Source organism: Myotis myotis, unplaced genomic scaffold, assembly GCF_014108235.1.
Source record: "Myotis myotis isolate mMyoMyo1 unplaced genomic scaffold, mMyoMyo1.p scaffold_m19_p_3, whole genome shotgun sequence".
Classification (NCBI taxonomy): domain Eukaryota; kingdom Metazoa; phylum Chordata; class Mammalia; order Chiroptera; family Vespertilionidae; genus Myotis; species Myotis myotis.
In genome coordinates, this window is record NW_023416335.1 from 165817934 (window position 1) to 165840672 (window position 22739).

Genomic DNA, 22739 nt, shown 5'->3' on the forward strand with positions numbered 1-22739 from the left:
CAGAGGATGCCAAGCCTGGGGGCTGAGTACTGGGCACTTCAGACCATCCTGGTTCTGGGAGGAGCTGGGGCTGGGGGCATGTTTATGGAGATGGGGTCAGAGGGCTGGCCCTCCAGTTGATAAGCATTCTTTCCATTTCCAGAACGGTTTTGCTGTGGTTCGGCCCCCAGGACACCATGCGGACCGTTCCACAGCCATGTAAGGTCTGGGGAAGGCCTAGGTGGGATGAGCCTTTGGGGGCTGGACCAGGCCAGGAGCGGGTAGAGACGGGAGGCCGGACAGGTGGAGGCGCAGCAGGATGGGCTGTCAGCACTTCCCTTTCCTCCTCCCAGGGGCTTCTGCTTCTTCAACTCCGTGGCCATCGCCTGCCGGCAGCTGCAGCAACAGGGCAAGGCCAGCCGGATCCTCATCGTGGACTGGGTATGTCCTGGTGCCCAGCCCCTTCAGACCCAGAGCCCTGTGGAAAGAGTTCTGAGCCTGGCATCAGGAAATGTGGCTTCATGTCCTAGTTCTACATTGGCCTCGTGAGCCTCCGTTTCCCCCATGTATAAAAGGTGGGAGAAGACAGTATATGGGAAGGCCTTCAGCCATAACTGACTCCCACAATGGGAGGAAGGAACCATTTGAGTGCTGTCTTTTGGCCTCTGTTGGCTTCTTTCTGCGGCTTTAATTTCTGCATTTCCCCTATAGATAGTGACAATAATAGTAACAGCAGATAACATTAACATTCCACTAATCACATCCGGACACTGATGGGTTTTACATGTGACGTATTTATTCCTGACTGTAACCTGGTTTTCAGACAAAGGAAGTGGGCACAGACAGGTTAAGTAACTTGCACACAGCCATGCGCCTAGTCTGTCCTGAGCCGGATTTGAAACCCGTTGGTTAGTGCTAGTGTACGTGCATCTAAGTATAAGCTGCCCCACTCTGCATTGACACCTGTGATTGGGACATGCCTGTACAGAAGCTGAGGACAGTAGAGGAGTTTTCCACACGTGCACCCATGCATGGTCCTGTGAGCTACCGACTGCAGAGCCACAGCTTTCCCTAGGATGGATGGCGGTGGGCCTCACGTACCTGCCCCTCTGTCCTTGAGCTTGTTTCTCATCACCTGCATCATTCCATGACCTTGGACAAGACACAATAGTGAGATTTTCTGATATATCATCCTGGACTCGTCCCTCTCCTCCACTAATCCACTCCCACACACTCCCTCACGGTCAGGTCTGCCCTTGGCATGCTTCCTCCCCTTCAGGGTCTCATAAACACCCCCATTCAGCATGTTATATACACATCTCTGCATGTATGCAGAGACTGAGGCTCAGAGAGGGCCCATGGATTACTTGGGGCCACTCAATAGTTTTGCTCTAGGAACTCCAGTTTCCTCACCCCGTCTAGGGTCCTGACCCTCAGACTGGTCACTAACCTCAGAACCCTTCCAACCTGCTCCCGCCTCCATCTCTCTGATCCACTGCCCATCTCCCACAGGATGTTCATCATGGCAATGGCACCCAGCACACCTTCTACGAGGACCCCAGTGTGCTCTACATCTCCCTGCATCGCCATGACGATGGCAACTTCTTCCCGGGCAGCGGGGCTGTGGAGGAGGTAACCACGTGTCGGGTCTACCTCTTCCAGCCCCATTGACTCTCTCTCGTGACCCTTACTCTGCCTCTGTTACAAGTAGCTGTGTGATCCCGAATAGATTGTTTAGCCTCTCTGATCCTGTTTCTCCATCTGAAAGTGAAGAGGGTATATGAGCTGGTCTTGCAGAGCTAACATCCTGGCATTCCTCTCCTGGGACTCTGCTCTCCTCATGTCTCTCTTGCGTCCTGTTTTCCAGGTGGGAGCTGGCAGCGGTGAGGGCTTCAACGTTAACGTGGCCTGGGCCGGAGGTCTGGATCCCCCAATGGGGGATCCTGAGTACCTGGCTGCTTTCAGGTAAGTGCTCTGAGGCCTAGCCCATCAAGGCCACCCTTTCCTGCCCTTTTTCCCAGCAGCACCAGGTTGGAGGCAATCCGTTGGTTTGTCAGCCTGTCCTCATTCAATCACCAGACATTATAAGCCAGCCCGAGGCAAACAAAAGCAACAGCACTGTTATACTGGCCTCTAGTAGCCTCCAGTTCCAGTGCAAAGACAGGAAATAGAATGAAATAGTCAAAGGGTACTTTGTAAAGGCACTTGTTACCAAGAGCCAATGTTGAACTGAGTGCTGGTAGACAGGCAGGTGGAGTGAGCAGAGCAGACATTCAGTCCAAGAAAGCTGCCTGGAGGAGGTGGGCTTTGTGCAGAAGGTGAGAAATTTAAATTGCAGAGAAAGATGATGTCCATACTGGGGGAACTGCTTAGGAAAAGCCATTCTAGAAGAGCAGCTTTGGGCTCTTGTTCAAGAGCCTTTATATATTTCTTTCTGGGGCTCTACCACTCCATTTGGGAAAAGGAAATCTGGAAGTAGGTCTCCAAATACTTTCCTGGAGATATTTTCCATGAGAGCTAATTCTGTAAAAGCCCTGCCCATAGCCCAGGGCTTTGAAAGACACCAAAATGGACCCTAGAGGTGGGTCAGGGTTGGAGGGAGGCAGCTGTGGGGGTTGGCAGGGGCTGAGGAGGAGAGAGTACATCTGGGTAGCCCAGGATCTCAGAGTCTAGTCACCCTAGTCAGCTCTTAGGTGGTGAGTGGCAAGGTGTGGTGGCAACTAAGTACCGAGTATTTCTAGTCCCTGAGGCTTAGTGACCTGTACCTTTCTTGTGGCTCTGACCACTGCACTCTATAGCCACACACACACACTCTTCTTTCATCCCCTCTGGTACCCCATTGGCTCCTTCCTGCCTTGTTCCAGTTGAGCACACTTGGTGGCTGAGCCCTTAGGCTATGTCAGGGTAATGGCACATCCCTGTGCAAAAGCTAAGGTCAAAGAAGTGAGAGGGGCCCTGGCCGGTTTGGCTCAGTGGTTAGAGTGTTGGCCCATTGACCAAAGGGTTGCAGGTTTGATTCTTGGTCAATGGCACATAACTTAGTTGCAGGTTTGACCTCGCCCCCTGTTGGGGCTCAAGTGGGCAGGAGACCACCAATTGATGTGTCTCTCATGTTGATGTTTCTTTCTCCCTCTCTCTCCCTCCCACTCTCTTAAGAATGAATGGGAAAAATATCCTCAGGTGAGGATTTTAAAAAAATAAGGAAGTCAGAGGGATCCATTAATCCTTCTGGGAGATTGGGTATCTTGGAGTCCTAACAGCAGGGTGCCCCACAGTAAAGGTGGTAGAGAGGGCTGGCACCAGTGGGGGCCCTTGGCCTCTGCCCAGAAGGCTACAGTGTGGTGAGCCCTCCTTCTCGCACCCTCACAGGATAGTCGTGATGCCCATTGCCAGAGAGTTCTCTCCGGACCTGGTCTTGGTGTCGGCTGGGTTTGATGCTGCCGAGGGTCACCCAGCCCCCCTGGGTGGCTACCATGTTTCCGCAAAATGTAAGGAGGGCCCAACCTAGGGGAATGAGGGCTAGACTGGGAGGGGAAGGCGGCTGTGTCGGGCCAGGACTGTGAGTGTGGGGACTGAGGTACGGCAGCTGGCCCTGGGATTCCCTGGATTCTTCTAGCCTAGCATAGCCCAGGGCCCTTTCTCACGACCAGCTCCATTCACCATGGAAAGCTTGACTAAGTCACACCCTGGGGACACAGGAAGCTCAGCCATAGGACTTCCCCTGCCCTAAGTGTGTCATTCCCAGGATGGGCTTGCAGCTTCTTTGGAGGGAGGATAGGAGGAGCAGTGTTCTCAGAATCGAGGGAGCCCGCTCAGCCTGCTGGGCCACAGGGCCTGCAGGACAGAAAGAAAAGATGGTGAGACTCATTGAAAAAGATGTCGCTGGAGTCGATGTCCCCAGTTCAAGTCCTAGCCCTGCTGTTTACTAGCTGTGAACCCTTGTGCAAGGACCTTAACTTCTGAGCCCTGAGTGAGGCATACTCATAGGTTTCACATGGGACTCCATGTGAAAGCGCTTGGGATGGTAGAATTTTGCATCTGTATCATCTATATATATAAAAGCCTAAATGACTGTTCGACCTGTAACTATGACGTGCACTGACCACCAGGGGGCAGATGCTCAATGCACAGGCATGGAGACATGGAACGGACTGATGAGTCTCAGAGGGAAGAGGGAAGTGGGGAGGGCGGGAAGAGATTAACCAAAGATCTTATATGCGTACTAGAGGCCCAGTGCATGGATTCGTGTACCAGTGGGGTCCCTCAGCCTGGCCTGTGGGGATTGGGCTGAAGCTGGCAGTCCAACATCCCCCAAGGGGTCCCAGATTGCAAGAGGGCGCAGGCCAGGCCGAGGGACCCCACCAGTGCACGAATCCGTGCGCCAGGGCTCTAGTCCTATATAATAAAACCCTAATATGCAAATCGACCAAACTATGGATCGACCAGTCGCTGTGGTGCACACTAACCACCAGGGGGCAGATGCTCAATGCAGGAGCTGACCCCTGGTGGTCAGTGTGCTTCCCCAGGGGGAGTGCTGCTCAGCCAGAAGCTGGGCTCACAGCTGGCGAGCGCAGAGGCGGCGTTGGGAGCCTCTGTAGCCTCCAAGGCAGCACTAAGGACCCTTTAGGGGATGTCCGCTTGTGCAGTCTAGGCTGAGGGGCCCTCTTCTGCCCCCCTAGTACACAAATGTTCACCGGCCTCTAGTTACATATAAGGGAAGAAGCAAGCAGGGATATAATACGTGGAGAGGGTCCACCTCTCCTCCACCCCTCTCCCTCCCTTCCCTCCCCTTTCCTCAAATATCTAGGTTTTGGGTACATGACGCAGCAGCTGATGAGCTTGGCTGGAGGTGCAGTGGTGCTGGCCTTGGAGGGCGGCCACGACCTCACAGCCATCTGTGACGCCTCTGAGGCCTGTGTGGCTGCTCTTCTGGGCAACAAGGTGAGCTGCTCCCCTCATCCATGCCTCTGGGAACAGGAGCCCAGCACTCGCGCAGGACAGCCCCCAAAGAGCAGACAAATGGGGTGCATCCCTGAGGGCCCACAGATAGGGCGGGGATGGCCAGGCCTGGAATAAGAGGGACAGAGCGGATGCCTCTTCCCCAGGTAAGGTCTGGAGCCAGAACCTCCTGCCCTAGGCGGAGCCAGAGGCACATGCCTATCTGTGCCCAGAAACCAGAAAGCCAGGGCCCTTGGTGTGGGAGAGACCTGGGCTATGGGTCCCCAAGACTGGTGGTTGATGTACTGTTTTCTTCCGTAGGTGGATCCCCTCGCAGAAAAAGGCTGGAAACAGAAACCCAACCTCAACGCCATCCGTTCTCTGGAAGCTGTGATCCGGGTGCACAGTGAGTGTAGAGGGAGAACACTGACTGACCCTAGACTGGGGAGAACCTCAGGGGTGCTGTTCCCAGTCACCAGAGCTTCCACTGCCAGCCAGCTAGGAACCTTGGGGCTGGTCAGGAATAGGCTTCCTATCAGTTACCTCACCCGGATGGTGGGGCAGCCACCCCAAGTGTGGATACCCTCAGAGCCTCCACATGGGCCCCGCAGGGACCACCAGACAGTGGCCTGCCTCCTCAAGGCAGGACTGAGCTCCGATCTCCAGTCACAGCCCCAGGCCAGGGCCAGTGAACAGCTACACTCAGGCTCGTTAGTAAACAGTGCTGGTTCACACCTCACCTTCAGTCCTGGCCACAAGGGCCTCGGTTGCTCTGCCCGTTTTGGGGGCTGGGTCTTAAGATAATCCCACATTTGGAAAGCACTTTAAAATTTCCATTTCAACTCGGTACCTGTGGAGCATTTTGTGTAAATACCCATGATCTACGCAAGGGATACAAAAAAGGGATAAATTAGGTTTCCTTGCATCTGGGCTCAGTAAGGGCATGTAGGGAACATAAAGGTGTTGCAGGAACTTTGTACAGAGTCCTCGCTCTGGGCGTGTTCCCTGGACCTGACTTTTCACAAGGGGAGGCAGGGTGGGCATGTCCATGTGGGAGCCCAGGGCGGGTGAGTGGCTAGCCGGTGGCCACCCCGTGATGACAGTCAGCTCTCCCCGTGCTGGGTCCTGGGCTGACCATTGCTGGACTGACCACCTGCTCCTGTCCTGTGTTCTGGGCTGACCATTGCCTGGGGCTGATGCCGTTAGGAACCATGCACCTGTGGGAATAGGCTAGAGGCGACCTTTCAGCCAAAGGCGGGGGAGAATGGCTTGGGCACCTATGAGGCCACCTCATAGCCATGCTGAATGCTCTGCTCACTTTGTCAGGCTGTGGGGGCCAAGTCGAGGAAGGTTGTGTCTTGAGGTAGAGGCAGGTGAGAGAACTGACCCCAGATTGAGGATACGGCCGCTACTCTTGGACCCTGGCCTGAGGTGTTCGGTCTCCGTACCGGTCTAGGATGTGTGGGGAGGCAGGCTGGAGGACTTGTTCTCCCCAACCCTCTCTGACTCGGCTTCTTGTCCCAGGTAAATACTGGGGCTGCATGCAGCGCCTGGCCTCCTGTCCAGAATCTTGGGTGCCCAGGGTGCCAGGAGCTGATGCAGAAGAAGTGGAGGCAGTGACTGCACTGGCATCCCTCTCCGTTGGCATCCTGGCTGAAGAGAGGTAATACCGACCCCCGGCCGGCAGCCTCGCCACCCCTTGAGCCCTTCCAACCTAAGGATCCCAGATTCCAGCCCAGCCTTCTTGGGAAGGTGGGCTGAGGCCCTCTCTGCAGCCCCTGGCCCCCCAGCAACCCCATGCTTATCCTCCCCCAGGCCCTCAGAGCAGCTGGTGGAGGAGGAAGAACCTATGAATCTCTAAGGCTTTGGAATGGTTCTGCTGGCCCATCCTGCCCTTCCGACCTGGTTCTCTTCTTACCTCTGGCAATAGTACCTGCTCCTGGGGTTTTCAGAGGTCCTCTGGGCAGGTAATTGTGGCCAGAGAACAGTCCCTTGACAGTCACTCCAAGGAGACTGCAAAGGCCCCTGGGTCTAGGATAGGGACCAAAGAGGACCCTGAGGAGGCAGGCAGGGCAGCTGGCCAACCCCCTGTAGGGCTCTCCTAAAAACAGAGTCTGCCCATGTGGGGTCCAGGCCCTACTGGGCCCCCATTCCTCAGGACTGCACGGAGGACTGGCTCAGTCAGGCCCACCCATAACCACTATTCTTGGCGCTGTAGACCCTGGACTTTGCACACAGCCCCAGGCTCCACACAGAAATGTGAACTTGGCCTCAGCCAGGGTAGCCCTTCCTAGGCTCTGAGGGCTGGAGTGGGGGGGAGGGAGATAGGAGGAGCCAAGGGGTCCTATATCCCTGAGTGCAGGGGGAGTCCCTCCTCTTGCCTGTTTACTCAAATGACTATGGAAGCCACCCCAACCCCGCACCACCACCGGGCAGTGAGACAAAGCTCCCTTGAGAACAGTCATCGTTAGGCCCCCTCTGGTGCCGACCATCTCAGTGCCCTGGTGGAGGAGATGGGTGCTCTTGGAGTTCCGTGCTTCCTGATCCAATGGTGCCAAACCCTCATCTCCCCTCAGAAGCACAGTGTGACCCCCAGGGATCCCTCGGTCACTGCCCCCTCCAGGAGTGTTCTCTTTCTGGGGTGTCTCCCACCCCAGCTCCAACTCCTGCCTCACATAGGACTAGCTTGGCTGAGGGGGAAGGGGGTAGGAGAGTAGATGCAAGACATGGGGGAGGGGAGGCAGACTGGCAAAGTCAAGGCTTCTGGGGCCAAGAAGGATAGTATGTGTGTGCGAATATGCGCGAGAGTGTGTGTGTGCGTGTGTGCGTGTGCGTACATGTCTTCCCTAGGACAACCATACCCTGTGTATGTATGCATGTTTTTGTAAAAAAGAGAAAAAAATGGAAAAAAATCTGAACAATAAATGTTTTATTTGCTTTAAAGGTGCACATGACAGGGGATGGGGTGTGCAGGGGGCACACAGCTCCACAGCACAGCGTGCGTCTGTTCACTGTGGAGAAGAAGGGACCAGCCCCCCCCCCCCCCCCCCCGCCCCCAGCTCCTTGCCCCTTGTGGAGCTGCCCTGCAGGAAGAATCCATTCTGAACACTCTAGCTGCCCCTGCCTGCCCCACCTGGGGTAATAAGGAGGTGGCAGCTTTGGGCTGAGTCCATAGACAGAGGGCCCACTGTGGGGTGGAGTGGGGGGGGGGGGGGCCGGGGGGCAGGTATATAGCTGCTCAGAACCTGCTCACTAAGGCATCCCCGAAGAGTCGTGAATCAGACTTACCTGGTTCCAGTCCCAGCTTGGAGGTCAGTTGTGTCATGTCACCTCTAGGGGCCTCTGTTTACCAGTTAAAGGCTCCAGAAATAGACAATGTTTATGGTTCCTGCGCTAATGCACCATGACTTCTTAAGCGTATACTGAGCCTCAAAGAGAGAAGAGGTGAGGCCACAGGCCTGGACAAGCTCAGTGCATGCCAAGATGATGGTGCCAGGGCTGCCAGCGCCTGTCTCTATGGCTCTGAGTGGGCCAGGCTTGTCCAGCCTACGGGAGTAGAGCCTCATGACCTCAGACCTGGCCAGAAGCCCTCACAGCCGGGGAGAGTATGAAGGGAAGAGGATCTATCCCCTTCCCATCTGTCCTGCCTCTTGGGTGACAGACACTAAACCCCATCTGTCCTGGCTGAGGCTGTGTCCATGGGCATCCTCACCCCGGCCAGGGTGTGCTGAGAGCCAGAGGAGGAGAGTCAAGCCGGTGGCTTCCCCCATGCCAAGGGGACCAGAGGGAGAGGGTCTCCAGCCCCTGAGACACCAACCCCTCTCCTGCCTACCAGGGCACATTGTGAGCTAAGGAAATGGCTTTACAAGACAACTAGAGACCCAGCACCACCAGCCCTCCCACCCACTGCTCTCACAATCCCCCCAAGAAACAACCAGAGGCTGTCTGATACAAACAGTCGCTGTATTTCTGCTTAAGTGACAGTAACACAGATAAGGCAAAGAGCTGAGGTGGGAAAGGGGTAGACGTGCAAAATGGCAACCTAACATAAAAAGACACACATATCAGTAGCCTCTTCCCTCCCGAGTCAGGGGAGCCCTTGGGCCAGTGTATGGGCAGAGAGCAGGTTTATCCTTCAAGAGGGAGGTAAAAGATATAAGCTCTAGGTGAGGGGCAGGAGTTGCGGGGGGGGGGGGGGGGGGAGGCATCTCATAGCAGGGGGTGTTCTGGGTGTAACCAGGGCAGGTGTGAGAAGGCCGAGTGGAAATGCAGGGCTGCAGGTGTGTAGGCACAGATCTGGGGTCCTTCTGGCCTGCACCATGCTGCCCCCTACTCAAGCCCTTCTGGGGGCAGGAGCACCTTCCCCAAGATCCTTAGTCTGGCCTCATTTGGGGAGTCCTGCTCTGAGGTGTGTGGTGCGTGTAAGAGGGAGGACTTGGGTGGTGACGGAGATGACTGACCAGCACACTCGGGAGGCCAGCTCAGGGTGGGACAGGGACACTGAACTCTCTGCCTAAGACCTTGGGGGAACAACAGGATGGGATGCTGGGGTTTGGGGTGAGGTCTCTACTGGAGACCCCTTACTTGACCTTCCCTTCCCAGGTTTCCACCCTGGTCTGAGGGAAAGTCCCTGGGGCAGCAGGGACCAGATCACCTGCCCCCAGGCATGGGTCAAGGCCTCTTTGCCCCTCAACTGTTGCCTTGGCCCTTACAAAACTTCCTCACTGAGCGCTAAGAAAATAGATCTATTTGAAAAGCTTCCGTCCAGCCAGGCTAATGAGGAGCAACAGAGCAGGACCCCTTTCCACCACCCCCAGGTCTCCCCCAAAGTGGACGGGGACAGTGTCCTGGGAGACCAAAGTCTTCCTGTTTTTCCTGCCACGGTGCTGGGGTACCCCAGGGGTGGGACAGTCCCACCTGATGTCTCAGAAGCTGAGTCCAGGTCCTGAGGACCCCAGGGTGCAGAGATCTCACCCCCTGGGTCAGAAATCGCTGAGGATGCTGATGTCGGCAAAGTCAGCCCGGTAGCGGTGGGCGTAGAGGCTGAGCAGGAAGGCCCACTTGAAGGCAATGAAGCTCCAAACGCAGGACAGGTAGTAGCTGTTGGGGTCTTTGAGGCCTGCAAGGGAGAGGAGCCCGACTGACTCTAGAGGGCCTTGCCCTCTTTCCCAGCCCCCATCCCACAAGGCTGGGGCTGCCCTTTCCAACCTCCAATAGAGGCTGAACCAGCCTTCAGGGCTTGCAGGCAGTGGGATGAGGGAAGGTCAAGGCTGGCCATTCACAGGTGTGGCATCTTTTGCTTTTGTCACTTTTACCCTCAGCCACTTCCAACCCGCTTGAACCTGCCTGAACATCAGATTCCCTAGGGTCAGGGACAAGGGCCTTTGGCTTCTTGCTGGTTGCAGCCACCAGGGGGCACTGCCATCCTACTACATGTGCTCAGCACTTCCCACACATTTCACTGAACCCTTCCAACCCCAGGGTATGGCTACTCTCATTCAACCCACTCTAACAGTGAGAAAACTGAGACACAGGAGGTTAAGTGCTCTGGCCAGTCCCTTGGATGTAAGCGCCACCCCCCAGTCCCCGTCCATCCCGCCCCGCCCCCCCCAGCACTGGCCCTCACTCTGGTGTCGGGTGATGGCCAGCACAAGGAAGTTGCAGAAGGTGGCAATGGAGACAGCTGAGAAGAGGACGCCCACGAAGAAGAAGCCACGCAGCCCCTTGAGCCAGGTCCTCCAGTAATCCTGCATGTACATTATGTGCGTCACCAGGACCCATAGTGCCAGCACACCTGTGGGACAGACTTGGTCAGTGGGACAGACACTGCCATCACCCTCTCCTCCCAGCCTCCAGCCAGTGACCCCGGGTCCTCCAGGGACTGGTAGGACCCCTAGGCCAGACCTATTTCTGGGTTAAGAAATGCTGAAATACAGAGAGTGTTGGTCTTTACAGTCTCATGACTCTGGAATGGAGTTTTTAGAGGCCATAGGGCCTGTGATATCACGGGGGCCGGATTGCAAGAGCAGATAAGGGAATCTCTCTTCAGTCACACAGTCGAGATCGGCAAAAATATAAAACCAATGCCATTCTAATTTTTTTTGTTTTGGAAAACATGACTGTTTCCTTACACACATATTACTTGTGTTAATGCAATGTGATTTTTAATATTTTAAATGCTTACAAATGTTCTCAGTTATCATTTCTAATATGGCACATATAGATATAACCCACATAAAATTTTCTTGGGGTTTCACTACTTTTTTAAGAGTGTAAAGAGGCCCAGCCTGGGGGCCACAGGTGTGGGAAGTGGTCCTCCCACCCTGATGTTCTTCCACCCAGCCCGAGGGCTCTCAAGACCTTGCTCATGGCCATATTCCCCGTCACTCCCTCCAGTCTGCTGCAAAGGGCAGGCCTGATGCCCTCAGCCTTTCCTGGGTCCACCCTCTGGGCCAGGCTGGGCATTTCCCCGACAATGCCAGCTGCTGCTCAGCCAATACGAGTGCCCTCTGTGCCAGGCCGTGCCTGCCGCACAGCCTAAAGAGTGGAACAAATATCAATTCCCTTGGCAAGGGTCCGGAGCAGGGCTGCAGGGTCGCTGCAAGGAATGAGGAGAGAGGCAGAGCCAGCTGCAAGCCTGGCAGGTGGGGCCACACAGGCCGGGGGTCCTAGGCGTCAGGAGACCTGTGCACACATGCACAGGAAGGATGGACATGTGGTTGGGGAAAGTGGCTATCTGTGGCGAGAAAGAGAAGAAAAGGAAGTTGATAAGGAGGTGGGGGTGGGAAGAATGCTTTGACTGAATCTATGATACTTTAATTCTTAGGCTGGGTGGTAAGTGTAAGAGTGTTTATTAAATTATCCACCCTTTTTCAGTTGCCCAAAATATTTCATAAAAATGTTTTTTAAGTTAGGGAAAACAAGGCAGAGGGGAGCATCATCACAGAGCTATGCTCTGGTCACCAGCCCAGAAGTTGTCACAATTTAGGCAGCCTGGTAAGGGATGAAAACCATGAGACTGCCAGCCAGGACGCCTGGGGCCATACTCCATGGCACTCCCTCATGACCTCTCAGAGCCTTAGTGTTTCATATCTAAAGATGGATAAGCCCAAAGGTCCCGCCAGCATGGAAACTTGCAGACTCGAGTTCCACACTAGTGAGGTGCAGCCCTGCCAACGCTGCAGCTTCCCCTCCCGCCCTGTTTCACCCACACTCTCCCAGCTCTGCCCCTGCCCACCCCAACCATCCAAGAGGACTGTGGGGCCTGGAATATAGGTCCCTCCACCTCTGAGATCGGGATGAGCTCGAGCAAGCATCTCTCCATGGCCGAGGCAGGAAGTAGGAGCAGGCCAGGGGTGGACAGAGTAGCAACCCCACGGCTTCAGCTCACATCCTACGTGATCTGGGTTGTGTGCCAGCCACCCTTCCCAGAGTCTTTCCCTATCTTCTCACATGCATCCTAGGTGTTCATTTGGAGAGCCAATGGCTTCTTAAAGGGTCCAAGAAAGAGGCTTGTTGTCACTGAGTGCATTTGAGGAACAGTCAGAATGACACCAGTCTGGGCCAGCCCCGTTGCCCTCTGTCTCTTTAACATGCCATGGAGTGGCTGGGGTAGCTGAGCTCTCAGATCCTCTGCCACTCAAAGATTCTGGAAGCTAGCTCAGGAGAAAAATAAGGTCAGAGCCATGCCTCTGTGACTCAGCAATTTCTGAGTTAGGAGATGCTGAAATACAGGCCTATGGAAATGCCATCTCTTAGCCCCCAAAACACCCACCCCCACATATACCCATGTGCCAAAAGGGGCTGAGCAGGAGGAAAAGGCAGATGGCTACCTTGGGTGTTCCAGGTCACAGGTCTTTGTTAATTAGCAGGGACAACCTTCCCCACCTCCCCCTTCCCCTGCACACGGGGCTCACCTCCAAACACCAGCCAAGCCTAGAAGCAGGCTCGGTCTCACCTACCCCAGCTCTCACCACTCTCTGTGGAAGAAGGGCCTCCCTCACCAACTCCACCCAAAGGTGCGCAGTGAAGGAGCAGGAGGCAACTGTCCCTCAGCCCTGCTCCCTTCCCTAGGACACTGTAGGCTCCAGGAGCCTGGTCTGCACAATCCAGGCAGAACGGACAGGTCCCCAGGCCCACACACACACATGTCCATGCCAGACCTCACCCCTCACTCCACCCAACCTGCTTCCAGGAACAGAGACCCTGCTTCTCTCAGGGAAAAGCAAGGCCCAGAGCTCCTCTCACTCACAACTCCCCTGGGAAGAACACAGAGCCGTTTGGACTCCTGGGACAACTTTTCTATTCTTTTCCTCTTTCCTTGTCTGCTAGATGGAGAGTAAGAGTGTGCGTGTTTCCCCAGGGTTCCCACAGCAAAGCTTTCTTCTGCAACTGCCTTTCCTCTAAGCTTCTTCCCGGCACCACCAGGATGGGAGAGAGCGGGTCTCCACCCATGAACGCTCTTCCCGCTGGCCCCAGGGGCCCCAGGCTCACCCTGTCCCAGAAGCCAGCACCCCACTGGCCACTGCCCGCTACCCAGGAAGAAGGAACACACTAGGGCTGCCCTCTGGTGACTCGGCAGTTTCTGAGCTAGAAAACGCCAAGTCAGAAGTGGGGTGCTCACAAGTCAGTAAATTCGCTGATGCATCACCCCCAAAAGAGGAAGAAGTCTGACTGGCTACAGACTCTCAGAACCTACTCAGGGTGGAGGGGGCACGTGGGCAGCCTGGCCAGGCAAGCCCTCCCTCGCCCCACCACACCACCGCCAGGCAGCTATGGCTCTTCCATGGCCACCTCCTGGACGTCCGAGGCCAGACTGTCAGGGAGGCACCAGGACCCTGCGCCCGCTGATCGCTGCCCTGGTGCCCAACTCCACAGCTGGCCTGCCTCAGAGGGAAGCCTGCAGGGACGGAGAGAGGGCAGAGTTGGGGTCAGAGGGAAGCCCCAGGACTCCCTGGAGCATAAGCTAGAGGGCCTAGTTCAGTGATGGCGAACCTTTTGAGCTCGGCGTGTCAGCATTTTGAAAAACCCTAACTTAACTCTGGTGCCGTGTCACATACAGAAATCTTTTGATATTTGCAACCATAGTAAAACGAAGACTTATATTTTTGATATTTATTTTATATATTTAAATGCCATTTAACAAAGAAAAATCAACCAAAAGAATGAGTTTGCGTGTCACCTCTGACACGCATGTCATAGGTTCGCCATCACTGGCTAGTTCATGGCTCTCCAAAAGGCAGCTGTGAGATGAATGAGAGGACACAAATTGCAACATTACAGGCCTGAAAATCGTGTGGGGGGTGGGTAGAGGGGTAGGAAGGGAGGGTTGGAGGATGGGGGTGGGTAGGGTGTCTCTAAGATCATCTCCTTCACTGGCATCTCCTCCCACTCCTTACAGATGAGGAAATTGAGGCCCAGAAGGCATTGATGGGCCCAAGGTCACACAGCCTGGGCTCACCACACCAGGCCAGACTCCCAGCACACCCAGCTCTGATCCCAGGGGTGGCCCTCCCTCCTCACTCCCAAACAGCCCCCATCTCAGGTCTTATCAGTCCAACCACAGCGCCTGGCCTGAAGACACCACCTTTCTGAGGGGAAAGCAGAAGGCTGGCAAGAAACGGGGGAAAAAACTGCAAGAGAACCAGGAGAAACAGGGTAGATGGTGAGGGTCCCGGGGCGGAGGGAGGAGCCGGGTCTGGAGATAGGTGAACAGAGGTAGTCTGGCGGCCCCCAGGGAGAACAGAAAGCCACAGGTGGGGGGGCATCCCGGCAGGCATGAGAGCAGCCCAGCCAAGGCACCCACCACCCTTCCTTGGTGATCCCCAGTGCTCTGGTTGGCGCTGCGCAGGCTGTGGCTATGTATGCCCTCTTATAAGGCAGAACTTCCACCTCCCGCTCCTTTTCTACCCAGGGATGGCTCTCAGTAAGCTCAGGGGCAATGAGTAAATCTAGTTATTCGTCATCAGACATTACGGTCTCTCTGGGCAGAGGGTTTTAGTAATGGAATAAGCACATCATCTGTAAAAGCATTATCCTTACGTGTATTTTTTTCCCCAAAGGTCTTTTCCCACACGTACTATTTCATGTCGCTGTATAACCCCGGGCGAGCTATTCATTTACTCCAAGCCTCAGTTTAAGCAGGCACAATAATAATGCCTACTTCACGGGACTGACATAAGGATTAAACGAGACAATGGAAGCAGATTGCTTAACAGTGTCTGGCACGTAGAATGCATTAAAAAAGTTAGCAAGTAGAAAAAATATGTTTCACTTTCACACTAATTTTACAACACAGAGAGGTTAACGGCATGCCCTAAAGGTGCACAGCGAGCACGGAGGACCGGTGAGCACCCGGCTCCCACCAGGGTGCTGACGTTCTCACTCCAGCGCTGGTCTCCGCTTCCCTCCTAGAGGCACCGAAAGGGCGGCCAGGGCGGGTGAGCAGATACCGGTGCAGGAGCCACAGGACTAGGGTGGCCCAGAGACACCGCCGCGGCGGAAACAGAACGTGCAGTTTCCCTCGCATCCCCGAGTGCTCCTCCAGGTGCCCCCCAAGGCCTCCGCTGGGCGGGGTCCACACCAGAAAGAGGCAGGCGGGCTTCCCCAGGAGCCCCCGGCCCTCCTTCCCACTTACCCGCCTCTGCCCTCACCCAGCCCCAAGGAAGAGGCGCTGCAGCAGCGGGACCCCCAGAACAGGTGTGTTTGGAGGTCTTCACCCTGAGCCCGGGGGCAGCCCTGGGAAGCGGCGGCGAGCGACGCGGGGCGCAGGGAGGAGGTGCCATGGGCAGTGGGCGGGCGAGGGGCCGCGAGCCACCCCAGGCGGCAGCGCCTGGCAGGCAGGCGGGTGCCAACCCCAGCAGGACGTCGGCGCCCGGGCAGCGCCAGGGCGCGGAGAATGCTTGGGCCGCGAGAGGCCCGCGCTGCGAAAGGCTGTTTTGGGTAAACACCCCCCCTGCTCCCCCGCGAGGTGTCACCCGCGAGGAGCCTCGGGAGCAGAGCGCCTCCCCTCGCCCCACAACCCGGCCCCAACGCCCCCCGAGCCCCGGGGTACCTGCGAGTCCCCCCATCGCCGCCGTCCACGGCTGGCTGTAGACCACCGTCCAAACGATGAAGATGGAGAAGCCGGCCACGGAGCTGAGGCCGGAGTAGGCGGCGCGGAGGCCGAGCTGCCTGCGAGACGGGGCCATGGGCGGCGGGCGCCGGGCGCGAGGGCGAGCTCAGCCAGGGGGAGTCACAGGTGCAGGGCCCGGAGCCGGAGCCTGAGCCGCCGGCCGCCGCGAGCCCCGCCCAGGCCCGCCCCCTCCCCGGCCCCTCCCCGCGCCGCCGCCGGCACAGCGCCCTCCCTGGCCGGAGGCCGCCGATGCCGGAGCCCAGGCCCGCAGAGCTGGGCGCCTGAGGTCCTGAGACTGCCGGTCAGGGGACGGATGCCTGTCCACAGGGCAGTCCCCGGGCTTGTCTCAGACCCGCCGTATCCGGATACTTGGGCGCTGGCGGGGCCTAGCAATGCATGTTTATAGAAGCAGCTGCGGTGGCTGCTTTAAACGTTCAATCTCTGGATAGGAGGCACCTTCTCTTTTAAAATTTGAGATTTAAATGTCTCATCACAAATTAAAACATCAATTAAGAAACATGAAAGTACACAGTGAATACGATTCCTTCCGCCCTGCCCGGTCCCCTCCCAGACTTTCTTCAGACGGTACTTCACACTGAAGCTTGAGAATCCCTGCCACCATCACCTTCTAACTCTGGCTCACAGCTCCCCTTTCCTTTCATCTCCACAAGCCTCTCCCCCCTGACCCCCAATCCCCACCAAACATCACCTCCACCCTCAGCTCAGATGAAAGGGAAAACCCGACCTAACACAGAGCCCACAGGGCACTTAGAATCAAGTTGGGGAGGCCCATCACATATCTGCACAGGATAAGTAGCCAGTATTTCTTGTATTCATTTCTTTCCGCTGCAAATTACCACGAATTTAATGGCTTAAAATAGCACACATTTATAATCTTCTAGTTCTGTAGACCCCAAAATGGGTCTCCCTGGGCTAATATGAAAGGGATAGCAGGACTGCCCCCCTGAAGGCTCAAGGAGAACATCTGTTTCCATGCTAACTATATACATTCCTTGACTCAAGGCCCTCTTTCTTCATCGCCCTTCACCGTCTCCTTTGAACTCTGCTTCTGTTGTCACATCTTCTCTCTCCCTGACTCTGCTCCCTCCCTCTTTTCTCTCATAAGGACCCTGGTGATTAAGAACCTGGATAATGCAAAATAATTTTCCCACATCAAAATCCTTAACTTGCCCAACCGGCATGGCTCAGTGGTTGAGCATCAACGTATGAACCAGGAGGAGACGGTTTGGTTGGATTCCTGTCAGAGCACATGCCCAGGTTGCGGACTCGATCCCCAGTACGGGGCATGCAGGAGGTGCCCATCAATGATTCTCTCTCATCATTGATGTTTCTATCTCTCCCTCTCTCTTCCTCTCTGAAATGAATAAAAATATATTTTAAAAATCCTTAACTTAATCACATCCACAAAATCTCTTTTGCCATGTAAAGTAATATATTCACAAGTTCTGGGGATTAGGACGTGGACATCTTGGGGGAGGCATTATTCTGACTACCACACCCGTCTGAAATTAAACTCCGTAAGCAGGGACTGTACCACCTTTGTTCACACCAACACCTAGATGAATGCCGGGCACATAATAGCCCCTTAATAAACATTAGTTAAATAAATGAATGCAGGTGAATAAAGGTAAGCATTAACTAGCAATCATGCACATGAAACCTAGGCAGGGTATGATTAATTAATTGCAAAATGAGTGATGTAAACTAGTGTAAATAAGCCCCATCTGCCTCATTTCAGAATCGTCGGGGAGCTTCTTTAAAAACAAAAAGACCCCAGACTCCTCTCCTGGCCCATTACATTTGAATGTTGGGAGTATTTTTTTTTTTTAATGAGAAGTGATTTTAATGTGGTGAGAACCCAGCCCTCCTCCGGGAACCGCTGATGGAGAGACTCATAGCTTGATGGTCAGAGAAGGGAGTGAGCCCCAAGGTCCACAGTACACTGCCATGGATGGCTTCAGAGTCCACAGTCCACTGGCCAGCTGGCATGGCACTCCAGGCCGTGGGAACAGCATGTATACAGACAGCACAGAGGGAAGAAATAACATGTCAGGTTGGGAATCTGTAAGTAGTTTGTGGTCTGTGGGTGGAGTGCTGGGTTTTGAAGTTAGAAATGTTCTGAACATAAAGGGCTTTGAGTGCTCTGCTAAGAAGGCTGTCCGCCTCCCTGTGGAGCCAGAGGAGGGAAGAGAGTAACAGTTCTGTGTTCTAGAAATGTGGCCGGAGTAATAGTGTGGGGGTGAAATTTTCCCCACCTGTAAAGTGGGGACAGCAGTGAAATCTACAAGTGTTGTGATGAGGACATGGTGCTTAAAAGAGTGCCTAGCACATAGTAGGTGCTCATTAAATGCCCACAAGTATGATTGGTAGCAGCAGACCAGCTGCCATGGCAAATGATGTGGGGAGTCTGAAAGGTGGTTTAGGTCAAGGCAGTGAGAATGGAAACGAGGGAGCTGATTCAGGACTTATTCTAATTAAACTATTAGAACCTTAAAGGTCAGGTAGGAACTAATTAGCTGGGCAGACAGAAAGGAGGAGAGCAAAAATATTATGAGTGGACATATTAGGAGTAGTGTAGAGTAGGGAGAAAACTTGTTAGGCTAGAGTAAGAAATTGTGCAAGAAAATAATGAAGAAATAATTATGCAACAGTAGCTTGGGTCCAGGTTGTACAAGAAGGTTAAGGGCAGGCTGAAACTTTTTCTTAATTGTGGAAACTTTTTCTTAACTGTTGAAGGATTTTATACTCAGATAGGGTTACCACTTACTCTGTGGCCCTTGGCCCCTAATTCAATAGAAGTTTCTGCCAAGAAAAAAATTTTCTATATCTGCCCTCTCCAAAATGATATTATTCACGTATGGCTATTATTTGATATGTGACTCGCTGAATTTTCAATGGTTTTTAATTTTAATTTAAGTAACCACATGTGGCTATCATATTAGCATGTGGTCCTCTCAGAGCCCCATCACTCCATCTATCTAATGAGAGTGATGATGATGGCACATAGGCTTGCTGTAAGGGTTAAGGTTTATTGAGATTCTAGAGTTAAAGCACTCACCACAGTATAACTTAACACATGTTTATTGCTGTTGTTGAAATTGTTTGCTATTGTTATTATTGAACAGGAACAGCATGACATAAGCCATGCCTTGGGAATATTAGTTAGACTGTGGTATCCAGGTTAGATTGAATGGGAAAGAAAACTGTAAAAGAGCCCTAACTGCGTTGGCTCAGTGGATAGAGTGTTGGCCTGCGGACTCAAGGGTCCCAGGTTCGATTCCGGTCAAGGGCATGTACCTTGGTTGCGGGCACATCCCCAGTGGGGAGTGTGCAGGAGGCAGCTGATCGATGTTTCTCGCTCATCGATGTTTCTAACTCTCTATCCCTCTCCCTTCCTCTCTGTAAAAAATCAATAAAATATATTTTTTTAAAAACTGTAAAAGAGAAAGCATTCACAAGGCTATTTCAGTGGTAAGGTGTGGGTTCATTGAGATCTTACTTGAGACAGCCCATGAGAATGGAAAAAAAATGGAAGGATTATGGAGCTACAAGCAGAAAGGTGTACATACAATTCTTCCCACATCAGCTTCTTTTCTGAAGTACTTTCAGAAAGCACACTCCCAGCCCAACCCAAGACAGAAACCACTGCCCACCCCCCAGAAACTGCAAGTGCCCACCATTAGTAGCTCTTTTTCTGGCATGTGACATCCTGAAGTTGAACTTTGAACACTTCCCAGATTCTTTGCAGTTAAACTGATGCCATGGGAGGGAGTTCTGAGCAACGGAATCAAAACAGAAGCAACGTGTGCCATTACCAAGTTGGACCCATACAAATTTCCCATGTATCTGCCATTAGTCCTTCTTCCTCTTCTGTGATGATTTTAGGGGCCACATGTTGAAGACAGCTTAGGATCCTTGAATGAATGAATAAATCAGAGCTACTCCCTCCATCTCCCAGCCCCTCATCGGACTGTAACGAGTGAGAAGTGCACCTTTGTTGGGCTAAGCCCCTGAGATTTCAGAGATGTTTGTTATAGTTAACCTTATTATCACAATACATCATCCTCATTCCATTTCAGGTCATGTAAACATAGCCTATGGCTAACCTGTCTGAACTATCAATCCCTCTGAAGTCACTTTGAATTGGGTCCCACCAATATTAAGGCAGATTCCTGATTCCCACCTGCAGGAACCGTGCCTCCTAAGGCATTTCTTCCTCACTCCCCCAAAGCAGGCACATTCCAGACATATCTTCTCCCACAAGGCTACGTGGAGGCTACCCTCACTAAGCTATATTCCCGTTGATAACATTTGTCAGCACTTCCTCCTCTCTGTTCCTTAATCCCCACCCAGCAGGATGTCATCTGGAGCATGTCCTTGTTTTCTATGGCTCCAGCCCCAAACCTAGACGTCATCACTGAGTCCTCCTTTTCCTTCACCTCCTACATCCAATTCATTAGTTGGGTCTGCCCTATCCTCTTTCCATCTCCTTGCCACCACCCTAGTCCAGTCACTATCATCACCTCCACTGCCTCCTGCAACAGCCTCCTAGCTGGTCTTCCTCTGCTCATTCTTTCCCCTCCAATCCATTCTCCACCCAGCAGCTGGCCTGATCTTTAAAAATAACAACCTGCCCAGCCAGTGTGGCTCAGTAGTTGAGCATCGACCTATGAACCAGGAGGTCATCGTTCGATTCCCAATCAGGGCACATGAACAGATTGCAGGCTCAACCCCCAGTGGGGGCATGCAGGAGGCAGCCAATCAATGATTCTCTCTCATCGTTGATGGTTCTATTTCTTCCTCTCCCTTCCTCTCTGAAATTAATAAAAAAAAACTTAAAAAAAAAAAACCAGAACATGGTACTGCCCTGCTGTAATCTCTCCAATAGCTTCCCACAGTTTTTAGGGTGCACTTATGGGGCCTCGCCAACTCCAGCTAGCCTCGGCCCTGCTCGTTTCACTTCTGGCACACTGGTCTTCTTTCTGTGCTCGAATGTGCCAAGTTTGTTCCTGCCTCGGGGGTCTTTGTATTTTGTGCCTGGAAAGCTCTTCTCTGAGTGCCCATAAGATCAATCCCTCATCACTCTAGTCTCAGCTCAAATATTACCTCCTCAGAGAGGCAATCCTGTTCTTTTTTAAAAAATATATATTTTATTGATCTTTTACAGAGAGGGAGGGAGAGAGATAGAGAGCTAGAAACATCGATCAGCTGCCTCCTGCACACTCCCCACTGGAGATATGCCTGCAACCCAGGTACATGCCCCTGACCGGAATCGAACCCGGGACCTTTCAGTCCGCAGGCCGACGCTCTATCCACTGAGGCAAACCGGTTACGATGGCAATCCTGTTCTTATGTGAAGTACAATCCCTCGCCTGATTTATTTCCCATAGCACTTATACTATGTGAAATTACCTTATATATTTGTTTATCCTTTCCATCCACTCCCCTGCCACTCCATTGGAATATAACTTCATGAATGCAGGGGCTTTATCTGTTGGGGACCGACTTCTCTTGGTTTGGTCAGAGCTGTTCTGGTTTTACCACTCGGTCAGGGGCAAACCGTGATGGTTAGTCACTCTATTTCCTGCCTTGATCACTTCTGCATTCCCAGCATCTAGTCTAATGGCAGGTGAATAGGTAGAATTCAATAAATATTTGTGCAATGAATAAAGGAAAGAAGGGCTGGCTGTCCATAAAGAATTCTTTGATCCTGGCTCTAGGGGGCAGCCTTCCCCAACCTTGTGACTTGAGACCCAGTTTTGCAAAGTTGGGCTAAAATCTCCTGTGCATGAATTTAGTGGTGAGTTCCACTGGATCCTCCCCAAAGATCTTATATGGTTCCCTTGCCCATCCCCCGCTCTCGTGGAGTTCAAGACTGCGAGCCCTGATTAAGGCAGCCCAAGGTTGTGCCTGACACAGAGCTGGGTCCCCTGTCTCCACCTCACCTTGGCCCCCTTCTGCAGCTTCATCTTCCTCATGAGGTCAGGCTGACAGACCACAGAGCAGAAAAGGCTGACTTAGAGAGGAGGAGCTGGTGGCTCACTGCAGGGAGGAGCTGGCCCCATCCTGAACATCCCAGCTGCCCTGGCTGCAGAAAGGCATCCTGAGTTGAGGGCTCAGGTCCAGGGGCTCCCCTTGGCTCCCCACTGCTGCTCCTCAGGGCTGTGGCTGTCTTCTGACCCTCAAAGGGGATACCTTCCCTTCTCAGGGCTAGAGAAACTGCTCGGCACCTGGCTTCTCGCCGAGACCCACTTCCTCTGCCTGCTCATTGAGAGTCAGGAAGTCCACCCAGAGGGCAGGTTGCTGAGAGGATGCTGAGTGGAAGCAACAGGTCTCAGAGCTCAATAGCTTAATGAGCATGTGAGTATCCGAGGCAGGGTGAGAGGCATCGAGGCGAGGGGAGGGAAAGCATGTGCTATTGCAGCTGCAGTTGCATTTGGGAGGGCAGCATGGAGGGGCCCAGGCCTGCTCACCTCTCCTAACATTCTTTGGCGACGTCCATCTCCTGACCTGAACGCCCCAACCAAGGTACCTACTCCAACTCTCTTTTTCCTTTCACTTTGAGGTTGTTGTTGGCTGAGGGGAGGGGGAGAAGAGAGAGGAGAGCTGCAAAGCCTGCAGTTAACCCCTACATGGCCTCGCACCTGGTACAGTGGGGAGGGGGAGGGAGAGAATACTAAGGCGGAGA

At 53.7% G+C, this 22739-nt stretch overlaps 2 protein-coding genes across 11 annotated transcripts in view; one reads left to right on the forward strand and one right to left on the reverse strand.

Annotated features, from left to right (window-relative positions):
* Positions 1–7860, forward strand: part of HDAC7 (histone deacetylase 7) — a 37725-nt gene extending 29865 nt beyond the window's left edge. For 8 of the 10 annotated variants that reach the window (XM_036296712.1, XM_036296707.1, XM_036296709.1 and 5 more), the window contains 9 exons: positions 143–198; positions 333–420; positions 1492–1611; positions 1847–1944; positions 3349–3467; positions 4787–4920; positions 5239–5323; positions 6442–6580; positions 6733–7860. In XM_036296712.1, the coding sequence (XP_036152605.1) occupies positions 143–198; positions 333–420; positions 1492–1611; positions 1847–1944; positions 3349–3467; positions 4787–4920; positions 5239–5323; positions 6442–6580; positions 6733–6778 (885 nt within the window). In that variant the 3' untranslated portion in view covers positions 6779–7860. Of the gene's footprint in view, positions 1–142; positions 199–332; positions 421–967; positions 1150–1491; positions 1612–1846; positions 1945–3348; positions 3468–4786; positions 4921–5238; positions 5324–6441; positions 6581–6732 lie in introns of those variants that run through there. The other 2 variants (XR_004965687.1, XR_004965688.1) reach the window with 2 other exon arrangements.
* Positions 7861–8861: 1001 nt separating this feature from the next.
* Positions 8862–16205, reverse strand: SLC48A1 (solute carrier family 48 member 1). Its single transcript, XM_036296715.1, has 3 exons — positions 15971–16205; positions 10544–10711; positions 8862–10036 (listed from the first exon to the last, which is right to left on the reverse strand). Exons 1-3 carry the CDS (start codon positions 16104–16106, stop codon positions 9900–9902), a joined length of 441 nt encoding a protein of 146 aa, XP_036152608.1. The 5' UTR covers positions 16107–16205; the 3' UTR covers positions 8862–9899.
* Positions 16206–22739: the final 6534 nt, after the last annotated feature.

Bases quoted from the DNA above. Each gene is read 5' to 3' on its own strand.
- SLC48A1 (XM_036296715.1), bottom strand. From the start codon at position 16,106: ATGGCCCCGTCTCGCAGGCAGCTCGGCCTCCGCGCCGCCTACTCCGGC. The intron at 10,712-15,970 runs GTACCCCGGGGC...TCTGTCCCACAG, and splicing joins GGCGATGGGGGGACTCGCAG to GTGTGCTGGCACTATGGGTC. The intron at 10,037-10,543 runs GTGAGGGCCAGT...TCTCCCTTGCAG, and splicing joins GGCCATCACCCGACACCAGA to GCCTCAAAGACCCCAACAGC.